Source organism: Bombina bombina, chromosome 8 (assembly GCF_027579735.1).
Source record: "Bombina bombina isolate aBomBom1 chromosome 8, aBomBom1.pri, whole genome shotgun sequence".
In the NCBI taxonomy this organism is placed as follows: Eukaryota; Metazoa; Chordata; class Amphibia; order Anura; family Bombinatoridae; genus Bombina; species Bombina bombina.
Genome location: NC_069506.1, coordinates 313,890,547 through 313,903,988, shown reverse-complemented (window position 1 = coordinate 313,903,988; position 13,442 = coordinate 313,890,547). Strand labels below are relative to the sequence as shown.

The 13,442-nt window shown below is 42.2% G+C and overlaps 1 protein-coding gene across 2 annotated transcripts in view; it reads left to right on the top strand.

Moving 5' to 3' along the window:
* The window catches only part of B3GAT1 (beta-1,3-glucuronyltransferase 1), a 187,350-nt gene that overhangs the window by 137,841 nt on the left and 36,067 nt on the right, over nucleotides 1-13,442 (top strand). The window contains exon 1 of one of the 2 annotated variants that reach the window (XM_053691522.1): nucleotides 106-247. The exons of the other annotated variant lie outside the window; for it this stretch is intronic. Within the exon in view, the coding sequence (XP_053547497.1) occupies nucleotides 136-247 (112 nt within the window). The 5' untranslated portion in view covers nucleotides 106-135. Of the gene's footprint in view, nucleotides 1-105; nucleotides 248-13,442 lie in introns of those variants that run through there. 2 annotated transcript variants of the gene reach the window in all.

Here is a 13,442-nt window from a genome sequence, read left to right as displayed (position 1 = left end):
TGTGTGAGCTGTGCTTTGTCTCCTGCACCTTTTTGTCTGTATACTGATCTCTCTCCTGTCTGCTTTGCTGTTCTCTGTGCTTTCGGGGTGTCCTCCTCAGGTAATGAGGAACACTGGGGTCAGCCCACCCTGGAGATGCTGAAGAGAAGGGACATTCTGGCTATTGTGCTGATCGTTCTGCCCTGGACATTACTTATCACCGTATGGCATCACAGCACTATGTCCCCGCTGCTCACTGCACACAAGGGTGAGAAGACTCCGCTACCCGTACTCGCATCTGCTTCACTGTCACATCCTCCTGCCATGACCCATGCCATATAAATCTCCCTGCACACCAACCATACCAACCTACCTGCACACCAACCATATAAATCTCCCTGACCTCCAACCATACCAACCTATGTGCACACCAACCATATAAATCTCCCTGACCACCAACCATACCAACCTACCTGCACACCAACCATAAAAATCTCCCTGACCACCAACCATACCAACCTACCTGCACACCAACCATATAAATCTCCCTGACCACCAACCATACCAACCTACCTGCACACCAACCATAAAAATCTCCCTGACCACCAACCATACCAACCTACCTGCACACCAACCATACCAACCTACCTGCACACCAACCATACCAACCTACCTGCACACCAACCATATAATTCTCCCTGACCACCAACCATACCAACCTACCTGCACACCAACCATATAAATCTCCCTGCACACCATCCATAACAAACTACCTGCACACCAACCATAACAACCTACCTACGCACCAGCCATAACAATCTACCTGCACACAAGCCATAACAACCTACATGCACACCAACCATATAAGTTTCCTTTCACACCAACCATAACAACCTACCTGCACACCAATCATAACAACCTACCCGCACACCAACCATAAAAACCTACATGCACACCAACCATAACTACCTACCTGCACACCAACCATATAAATCTCCCTGCACACCAATCATAACAACCTACCTGCACACCAAGCATAACAACCTACCTGCATGCCAACCATAACAACCTAACTAAACACCAACCATAACAACCTACCTGCATGCCAACCATAACAACCTACCTGCACAACAACCATAACAACCTACCTGCACACCAGCCATAACAACCTGTCTGCACACCAGCCATAACAATCTACTTTCACACCAATCATAACAACCTACCAGCACACCAACTATATAAATATCTCTGCACACCAGCCATGACAACCTGCCTGCACACCAACCATAACAAACTACCTGCACACCAACCATAACAAACTACCTGCACACCAACCATAACAAACTACCTGCACACCAACCATAACAAACTACCTGCACACCAACCATAACAAACTACCTGCACACCAACCATAACAAACTACCTGCATGCCAACCATAACAACCTACCTGCACACCAGCCATAACAACCTACCTTCACACCAATCATAACAACCTACCAGCACACCAACCATATAAATCTCTCTGCACACTAGCCATAACAACCTGTCTGCACACCAACCATACCAACCTGCCTGCACACCAACCCTAACATCCTACCTGTACACCAGCCATAACAACCTACCTGCACTCCAGCTATAACAACCTGGCTGCACACCAACCATAACAAACTACCTGTACACCAACCATAACAAACTACCTGCATGCCAACCATAACAACCTACCTGCACAACAACCATAACAACCTCCCTGCACACCAGCTATAACAACCTGTCTACACACCGGCCATAACAACCTACCTTCACACCAATCATAACAACCTATCAGCACACCAACCATATAAATCTCTCTGCACACTAGCCATACCAACCTGTCTGCACACCAACCATACCAACCTGCCTGCACACCAACCCTAACAACCTACCTGTACACCAGCCATAACAACCTACCTGCACTCCAGCTATAACAACCAACCTGCACACCAGCCATAGCAACCTGCCTGCACACCAGCCATAACAACCTGCCTGCACACCAGCCATAACTACCTGCCTGCACACCAGCCATAACAACCTGCCTGCACACCAGCCATAACAACCTGCCTGCACACCAGCCATAACAACCTGCCTGCACACCAGCCATAACAACCTGCCTGCACACCAGCCATAACACCCTGCCTGAACACCAACCATAACAACCTACCTACACACCAACCATAACAACCTCCCTGCACACCAACTATAAAAACTACCTGCACACCAACCAAATAAATCTCCCTGACCACCAACCATTACAACCTACCTGCACACCAACCATAAGGGACATTCTGGCTATTGCGCTGATCGTTCTGCCCTGGACATTACTTATCACCGTATGGCATCACAGCACTATGTCCCTGCTGCTCACTGCACACAAGGGTGAGAAGACTCCGCTACCCGTACTCGCATCTGCTTCACTTTCACCCTGCCATGGCTCATGCCATATAAATCTCCCTGCACACCAACCATACCAACCTACCTGCACACCAACCATATAAATCTCCCTGCACACCATGCATAACAAACTACCTGCACCCCAATCATAAAAACCTACCTGCACACCAACCATAACAACCTACCTGCACACCAGCCATAACAACCTACCTGCACACCAACCATATAAGTCTCCTTACACACTAACCATAACAAACTACCTGCATGCCAACCATAAAAACCTACCTGCACACCAACCATAACAACCTTCCTGCACACCAATCATAACAACCTACCTGCACAACAACCATCAAAACCTACCTGCATGTCATCCATAACAACCTACCTGCACAACAACCATAACAACCTACTTGCACACCAACCATAACAACCTACCTGCACACCAATCATAACAAACTACCCGCACACCAACCATAAAAACCTACCTGCATGTCAACAATAACAACCTACCTGCACAACAACCATAACAACCTACCTGCACACCAGCCATAACAACCTACCAGCACACCAACCATATAAACCTCCTTACACACTAACCATATCAAACTACCTGAACACAACCATAACAACCTACCTGCACACCAACCATAACAACCTACCTGCACAACAACCATAACAACCTACCTGCACACCAGCCATAACAACCTACCTGCCCACCAACCATACCAACCTGCCTGCACACCAACCATAACACATTACTTGCACACCAACCATAACCAACTACCTTCACACCAATCTTAACAACCTACCAGCACACCAACCATATAAGTCTCTCTGCACACCAGCCATAACAACCTGCCTGCACACCAACCATACCAACCTGTCTGCACATCAACCATAACAACCTGTCTGCACACCAACCATAACAACCTACCTGCACTCCAGCCATAACAATCTGCCTGCACACCAACCATAACAACCTACCTGCACACCAGCCATAAGAACCTGCCTGCACACCTGCCATGACAACCTGCCTGCACACCAGCCATAACAACCTGCCTGCACACCAGCCATAACAAACTGCCTGCACACCAGCCATAATAACCAGCCTGCACACCAGCCATAACAACCTGCCTACACACCAACCATAACAACCTACCTACACACCAACCATAACAACCTCCTTGCACACCAACTATAAAAACTACCTGCACACCAACCAAATAAATCTCCCTGACCACCAACCATAACAACCTACCTGCACACAACCATAAAAATCTCCCTGACCACAACCATAACAACCTACCTGCACACCAACCATATAAATCTCCATGACGACCAACCATACCAACCTACCTGCACACCAACTATAAAAACTACCTGCACACCAACCATATAAATCTCCTTGCACATTAACTATACCATCCTTCCTGCACACCAAGCCTGCACACCAGCCATAACAACCTGCCTACACACCAACCATAACAACCTACCTACACACCAACCATAACAACCTCCTTGCACACCAACTATAAAAACTACCTGCACACCAACCAAATAAATCTCCCTGACCACTAACCATAACAACCTACCTGCACACAACCATAAAAATCTCCCTGACCACAACCATAACAACCTACCTGCACACCAACCATATAAATCTCCCTGACCACCAACCATAATAACCTACCTGTACACGAACCATATAAATCTCTCTGACCACAACCATAACAACCTACCTGCACACTAACCATATAAATCTTCCTGACTACCAACCATAACAACCTACCTGCACCCCAAACATAAAAACCTACTTGCACATCAACCATAAAAACTACCTGCACACCAGCCAAATAAATATCCTTTACCACCAACCATAACAACCTACCTGCACACCAACCATATAAATCTCCCTGACCACCAACCATAACAACCTACCTGCACACTAACCATATAAATCTTCCTGACCACCAACCATAACACTCTACCTGCACCCCAAACAAAAAAACCTACCTACACACCAACCATATAAATCTCCCTGACCACCTACTATACCAACCTACCTGCACACCAACCATATAAATCTCCCTGCACACCCACCATAACAACCTACCTGCACACCAACCATAACAATCTACCTGCACATCAACCATATAAATCTCCCTGCACTCCAGCCATAACAACTTGCCTGCACACCAACCATAATAACCTACCCGCACACCAACCATATAAATCTCCCTGCACACCAGCCATAACAACTTGCCTGCACACCAGCCATAGCAACCTAACTGCACACCAACCATAAAAAACTCCCTGCACACCAACCATATAAATGTCCCTGCACACCAGCCATAACAACTTGTTTGCACACCAACCATAAAAACCTACCTGCACACCAACCATATAAATCTCCCTGCACACCAACCATAACAACCTACCTGCACACCACCCATAACAACCTACCTGCACACCAACCATATAAATCTCCCTGCACATTAGCCATAACAACCTAACTCCACACCAACCATAAGAAACTACCTGCACACCATCCATAACAACGTGCCTGCACACCAGCCATTGCAACCTACCTGCACACCAACTATAACAACCTACCTGCACACCAACCATATAAATCTCCCTGCGCACCAGCCATAACAACTTGCCTGGACATCAACCATAACAACCTACCTGCACACCAACCATATAAATCTCCCTGCACACCAGCCATAACAACTTGCCTGCAAACCAACCATAACAACCTACCTGCACACCAACCATACCAATCTACCTGTACACCAACCATATAAATCTCCCTGGCCAACAACCATACCAACCTACCTTCACATCAATCATACCAACCTACCTGCACATCAACTATAAAAACTACTTGCACACCAACCATATAAATCTCCCTGACCACCAACCATAACAACCTACCTGCACCCCAAGCATATAAATCTCCTTGCACATTAACCATACCATCCTTCCTGCACACCAACCATAACAACCTACCTGCACACCAACCATAACAACCTACCTGCACCCCAACCATAAAAACCTACCTGCAAACCAACCATTTATATCTCCCTGACCACCAACCATACCAACCTACCTGCACACTAACCACATAAATCTCCCTGCACACCAAGCATACTAACCTACCTGCACACCAATCATATAAATTTCCCTGACCACCAACCATACCAACCTACCTGCACACTAACGATAATAACCTATCTGCACAACAATCATATACATCTCCCTGACCACAAACCATAACAACCTACCTGTACACCAACCATATAAATCCCCCTGCACATTAGCCGTAACATCCTTCCTGCACACCAACTATAACAACCTACCTGCACACCAACCATATAAATCTCCCTGCACACCAGCCATAACAACTTGCCTGCCCACCAAACATAAGAACCTACCTGCACACCAACCATATAAATCTCCCTTCACACTAGCCATAAGAACCTACCTGCACACCAACCATAAGAACCTACCTGCACACCAGCCATAACAACTTGCCTGCACACCAGCCATAGCAACCTACCTGCACACCAACCATAATAACCTACCTGCACACCAACCATATAAATCTCTTTGCACATCAGCGATAACAACCTACCTGCACACCAACATATCAACCTGCCTGCACACCAACCATAACAACCTACCTGCACACCAACCATATAAATGTCCCTGCACACCAGCCATAACAACTTGTTTGCACACCAACCATAACAACCTACCTGCACACCAACCATATAAATCTCCCTGCACACCAACCATAACAACCTACCTGCACACCAACCATATAAATCTCTTTGCACATCAGCGATAACAACTTACCTGCACACCAACATATCAACCTGCCTGCACACCACCCATAACAACCTACCTGCACACCAACCATATAAATCTCCCTGCACATTAGCCATAACAACCTAACTCCACACCAACCATAAGAAACTACCTGCACACCATCCATAACAACGTGCCTGCACACCAGCCATCGCAACCTACCTGCACACCAACTATAACAACCTACCTGCACACCAACCATATAAATCTCCCTGCGCACCAGCCATAACAACTTGCCTGGACATCAACCATAACAACCTACCTGCACACTAACCATATAAATCTCCCTGCACACCAGCCATAACAACTTGCCTGCAAACCAACCATAACAACCTACCTGCACACCAACCATACCAATCTACCTGTACACCAACCATATAAATCTCCCTGGCCAACAACCATACCAACCTACCTTCACATCAATCATACCAACCTACCTGCACATCAACTATAAAAACTACCTGCACACCAACCATATAAATCTTCCTGACCACCAACCATAACAACCTACTTGCACCCCAAGCATATAAATCTCCTTGCACATTAACCATACCATCCTTCCTGCACACCAACCATAACAACCTACCTGCACACCAACCATAACAACCTACCTGCACCCCAACCATAAAAACCTACCTGCAAACCAACCATATATATCTCCCTGACCACCAACCATACCAACCTACCTGCACACTAACCACATAAATCTCCCTGCACACCAAGCATACTAACCTACATGCACACCAATCATATAAATTTCCCTGACCACCAACCATACCAACCTACCTGCACACTAACGATAATAACCTATCTGCACAACAATCATATACATCTCCCTGACCACAAACCATAACAACCTACCTGTACACCAACCATATAAATCCCCCTGCACATTAGCCATAACATCCTTCCTGCACACCAACTATAACAACCTACCTGCACACCAACCATATAAATCTCCCTGCACACCAGCCATAACAACTTGCCTGCCCACCAACCATAAGAACCTACCTGCACACCAACCATATAAATCTCCCTTCACACTAGCCATAAGAACCTACCTGCACACCAACCATAAGAACCTACCTGCACACCAGCCATAACAACTTGCCTGCACACCAGCCATAGCAACCTACCTGCACACCAACCATAATAACCTACCTGCACACCAACCATATAAATCTCTTTGCACATCAGCGATAACAACCTACCTGCACACCAACATATCAACCTGCCTGCACACCAACCATAACAACCTACCTGCACACCAACCATATAAATCTCTTTGCACATCAGCGATAACAACCTACCTGCACACCAACATATCAACCTGCCTGCACACCAACCATAACAACCTACCTGCACACCAACCATATAAATCTCCCTGCACACCAGCCATAACAACTTGCCTGCACACCAACCATAACAACATGCCTGCACACCAACCACAACAACCTACCTGCACCCCAAGCATATAAATCTCCTTGCACATTAACCATACCATCCTTCCTGCACACCAACCATAACAACCTACCTGCACCCCAACCATAAAAACCTACCTGCAAACCAACCATATATATCTCCCTGACCACCAACCATACCAACCTACCTGCACACTAACCACATAAATCTCCCTGCACACCAAGCATACTAACCTACCTGCACACCAACCATATAAATTTCCCTGACCACCAACGATACCAACCTACCTGCACACCAATGATAATAACCTATCTGCACAACAACCATATACATCTCCCTGACCACCAACCATAACAACCTACCTGCACACCAACCATATAAATCTCCCTGCGCACCAGCCATAACAACTTGCCTGCACACCAACCATAACAACATGCCTGCACATCAACCATAACAACCTACCTGCACACCAAACATATAAATCTCCCTGTACACCAACCATAACAACCTACCTGCACACCAACCATATAAATCTCACTGCACACTAACCATAACAGCCTACCTGCATGCCAATCATAACAACCTACCTGCACACCAATCATAACAACCTACCTGCACACCAATCATAACAACCTACCTGCATACCAAACTTAACAACCTACCTGCACACCAAACATAACAACCTACCTGCACACCAACCAAATAAATCTCCCTGCACATCAACCAAACAAATCTCCCTGCTCACCAAACATAACCACCTACCTGCACACCAACCAAATAAATCTCCCTGCACACCAACCATAACCACCTACCTGCACACCAACCAAATAAATCTCCCTGCAAACCAACCATAACAACCTACGTGCACACCAAGCAAATAATTCTCTCTGCACACCAACTATAACAACCTACCTGCACACCAGCCATATAGATGTCCCTGCACACAAACTACAACACAAAGTTCACAAATCTCTCTGCACATCAAGCAGCCCTTAAAATAATTTTGTAATTTTAATATAAAAGGTTTAATATACTTTCCTTATTCATTTTTATTTAGTTGTTTTGTCCCCTATTCCCTTAACTTAATTTTGGAAATTGTGGGATTTACAATCACTGTTAAAAGTGGAAGTCCAGACTTAACACTGCTATATTACACACAGTCATTGCTTGCACACTCTAGTGACTCAGTTATAACTGTCCCTAATTGGCCTTAGCAGGGAAGGAAAGTTAAGTTACAACATGTCAGCATCCGTTGGGTTTAAGCTATTATAATTTCTAAAATATACACCTGCATATCATTCTACTTCATTGTGTTTAGTATTTAGTGTATAATGTCCCCTAAAAAAGACACTAAACACCATCTACATTTCATGCATCTCCTAATAATGGATGCTGACATATTGGAACCTAGGTTACACTGCAGATATCTGAAGGACAGCTGCTGCACATGTGCTAACAAGTCAGTACTGGGATGTAGTGAAAGATAGATTTTATCATGGCGACACCCATGACTAGAGGGACGCGGGGCATAACCCCAATACTATGCTGATAAAATGTATTTAATGTTTAATGTCCCTTTAAAGGGGAACTGTATGAAAAATGTTATTATTCATATAACAACTTTTTCACATACTTTTATTATTTATTTTGGCTGCTTTTGCCATAAAATCTGAACAGAACTCAGCGAGGGCACTAAAAACATAAAGGTAAAAGAAAACATATTGAAACATTTGAAGTGGTTATAAAAACTCCAATATTATCATATGTGTCAGTTTACAGAAGAGCAGGTCATATATGCAATCCCCAAAAAGCCAGATGTTCCTTGATCACACTTATAAAGAGATGGGAATATTCACACGTGCTCTAGTTAAATAATACCCCTCTTAAAGTGACAGTCTACACCAGAATTGTTATTGTTTAAAAAGATAGATAATCCCTTTATTACCCATTCCCCGGTTTTGCATAACCAACACGATTATATTAATATACTTTTTACCTCTGTGATTACCTTGTATCTAAGCCTCTGCAGACTGCCCCCTTATCTCAGTGCTTTTGACAGACATGCAGTTTAGACAACCAGTGCAGACTCCTAAATAACTCCATGGGAGTGAGCACAATGTTATCTATATGACACACATGAAGTAGTACTGTCTAACTGTGAAAAACTTTCAAAACGCTTTGAGCTAGGAGGCGGTTTTCACAGGTTTAGAAATCAGTTTGAGGCTACCTAGGTTTAGATTTTAAAAAATACCACCAAGGAAACAAAGCAAATTTGATGATAAAAGTAAAAAAGGAAATTTGTTTAAAATTGAATGCCCTATTTGAATCATGAAAGTTTAATTTTGACTAGACTGTCCCTTTTAGGTGGAATAGTGCTCACATTCCAAATCATCTGTTTGTTTGTTTTTGGGGGGTTTTAGATGCAATTCATATTCATGTTGTATATGAATAATTACTTTTTCATTTTGACCTAACTGTCCCTTTTAATATACTGCAATTTGCCTGACCTGGCTACATGCTACTTAATGATTGCATAGCACAAAGCAGAAATCCAGATCTTAGTGTGGGGATCTTTCACTAGAATCAATCCGGCTGCAAAAAGATCCAAATGGCAGAAGAGGCCGCCTATTTCCATATTCTGAACCTCACAAAGGATCCAAATGCACAATCCTAGTAAATATACTCATCACTGGTTTCAAGTAGTTTATTCCTGAGGTGCTCTTGATTTACAAAGCCCTGTACATTTTTGCTAATAAGTGACTGTAGTAAATTCCTATAAAATAAAGACACCATACTATTTTCAGAGTCTTACCACAATACAGTATAATCAGAAGAGCTTGCCAACATCAAGGGCTCCATGTACTAAGCCGTCAATTCATCCGTCATTGTAGACGCGGATAAACTCGCCGTTACTCGCCGCGGGCGAAATGGTGTCCGCTGTCGCTATGTACTAATATTCCCCCAATAAATAGACAAGTCTAGCCCGCCGCGAGCAGTTGCGGATTGTTGATAAATTTGACGCCTCGCTCACCGCGACTAAGCTGATGTACTTAACTTTCAGTTGAATTGTCTGGCCAATTATTAACACGTGACATGCAAGGTGTCACGAACATCATAGTAGTCGCGGGAATAGAATTTTGCTCCTATAAAAGTTCAACTTATCTAAACAACTTTATTATTGTTCAAAATTTTTTGAAGAGTGATAACAGAGCGTTATTTTTGTAATATTTATTTACAATTTGGATATGGCTTCATCTGGATCTGATAATATATAAATATTAATATAAAAATAATTATAAAGATTGACAACTAACAATACAAATTTAAATAGATTACTCTTTAATTACAGTCGACAAATTGGGCGCAATTTATGTACATGGAAATGAGAGACAAATTAGACGCCAGTTATGCTGTAAGTACAATGCTGATATTACTGCCTTTTATATATGTCTAGACTGGCGTCTAGATTGACTTTCCTATTGTTTTGTACCTTGCCCGCCACCTAAAAGGTGGCGAGGCAAAAATAGCGAGGTGGGAGCGGAAATTGTAGCGAGCGGACAAATAGATTTTTTAGTACATTCGTTTTTTGGCGAGTTGGTGGTCAAATGTGTCTAATTACAGTGAAAAATGGAGCGGTAGCGAGGTTTGGCGGATAAGTACGCTCGCAATTTTAAAGATGCAAGTTTTAACATAATTGACGGCTTTGTACATATCAGTTTGCGAGTTTTGACGCGAGATTTGTTGCGGGTAGCTCGCTGACTGCTTAGTACATGGAGCCCCAAGGGTTTATTCCATTATCACAATACCATACCAGCAACATCAAACCAATATCCCAATACCACCACCACTGAATATACCACCATCACGATACCATACAACCATCACTGATACTATACCATTACCACAAGTATAATACAATACCACTTTTTATAATATAATTCCATTGTATATATAAAACATACATTAAGTCATCATACCACTAGCTAAAAAGATACCTACCATCAAGATAACATACCAGCAACACTACACCATTCCACCTTCTCAATATACTACATTTTCACAACAAAATCATTACTATATTAGAACCAAATAACTATACCACTTAACAATTACATACCACCATCAAAACTTTGTACCATTATTCAAATATACTTTCATCAAAATACTATACTGCCATCTGGATATCAAGCCAGCAACACTACACCATTCCCCCTTCTCAATACACTACAACTTCACAACAAAACAATTACTATATTAACACCAAATAACTATACCAGTTCACAATTCCATACCATCATCAAAACATTGTACCATTATTCAAATATACTTTCATCAAAATACTATACAGCTATCAAGATACCATATCATCCCAAGGATACTATTCCAGCTTCAAGGTAACATACCATTATCATGAAACCGTGTCACCCTGTGCCCAAATATCTATACCATTTGTAATAAAATATCTTATATTTCCCACACTCTATTACTCTTTAGTAGACACCATAATTAACTATTTTCTTTGGTCTATACCACTATTGTATCAATCTATAAATCAGGGCTTGATAGATCCAAGGATCCAGGAAATCATGGAGCCTACATTTTTATTTCTGGCCCTTAATATATTTTATTATTTTGCATATATCTATATATAAACAGCTTTGCATCTAAAAATGTGTGTAGCTGACTTCTCAGTTTTCTTACTGGCTTCTAAATTCACATACATTTGTCGATCCCTTCTTAAATTATTTTCACCAAAATGCTCATAACGAACAAAATACTCAATACTTTCCATTTCTATTGTCACCAAAAATGCATGTGCACTTTTCAGGCATGTAACCTCATACTCGTGCTTATCAATTTGGTCTCATCATTTCTGCTTCGGTTATGTATCATTTCTATTTCCATACCATTTTATTTTTCATACAAGTCATACTCTTTGACTTTTTTTGTAATATCATCATCCTCTCCTTCATCTTCTGATTTTTGGAGTTATGATATGTATATTTATATAAAGATGGATTTCAGTTGGTTTCTATGTCGTATTATAAGAATATACAGAATTCACGGAAGCTCTAAGGCAGTTGAAAGATGTTCCATTCCACAATATATCTTAGAAGACATGAATCATGCACAGATATATTAAAAATACATTTAATGGATGCACGGAGCATTGTTCACAGTTCCATTAATCAGATGGATTTTTCCATTTATAGACCATCAATTTTATGGATGATTAAGACACATTTTCAATTTATTTAATTCCCAGAGGTTAATCGAGTCATTCATACCCAGTACAATCCAGATATTTCTTTTTAACTTGCAGCATATTCCTTGTTGTCATCGTATTGCCTTGCTTGCACTTTGCATGTTATAAGTTATAATGACGCTAGACATCTTCAAGGAAATAAATATTTCATGTCTGGCGCCAAAATATTTTAATAATACAATGTACCTGCATCTATTAAAACTGGCTCTTAATAATCTGGCCTGGCCTGATCTTATTTTGATCACATTAGACTGTTTATGACACACCTGACTCATAGTGGGACTAAAACAATGAGGTACATTATTAATATAGTTATATATACAGTATATAACAAATAGAACAATGACTTCACTAGGTGAATTTTTGATCACCATACAATTTATTTCCAACATGTGAATACAGGAATTTTTATTTGCCACTATAATGACCCCCCCTTGATGCAAAATAATACCTATCCAACTATACTTGGCAAAC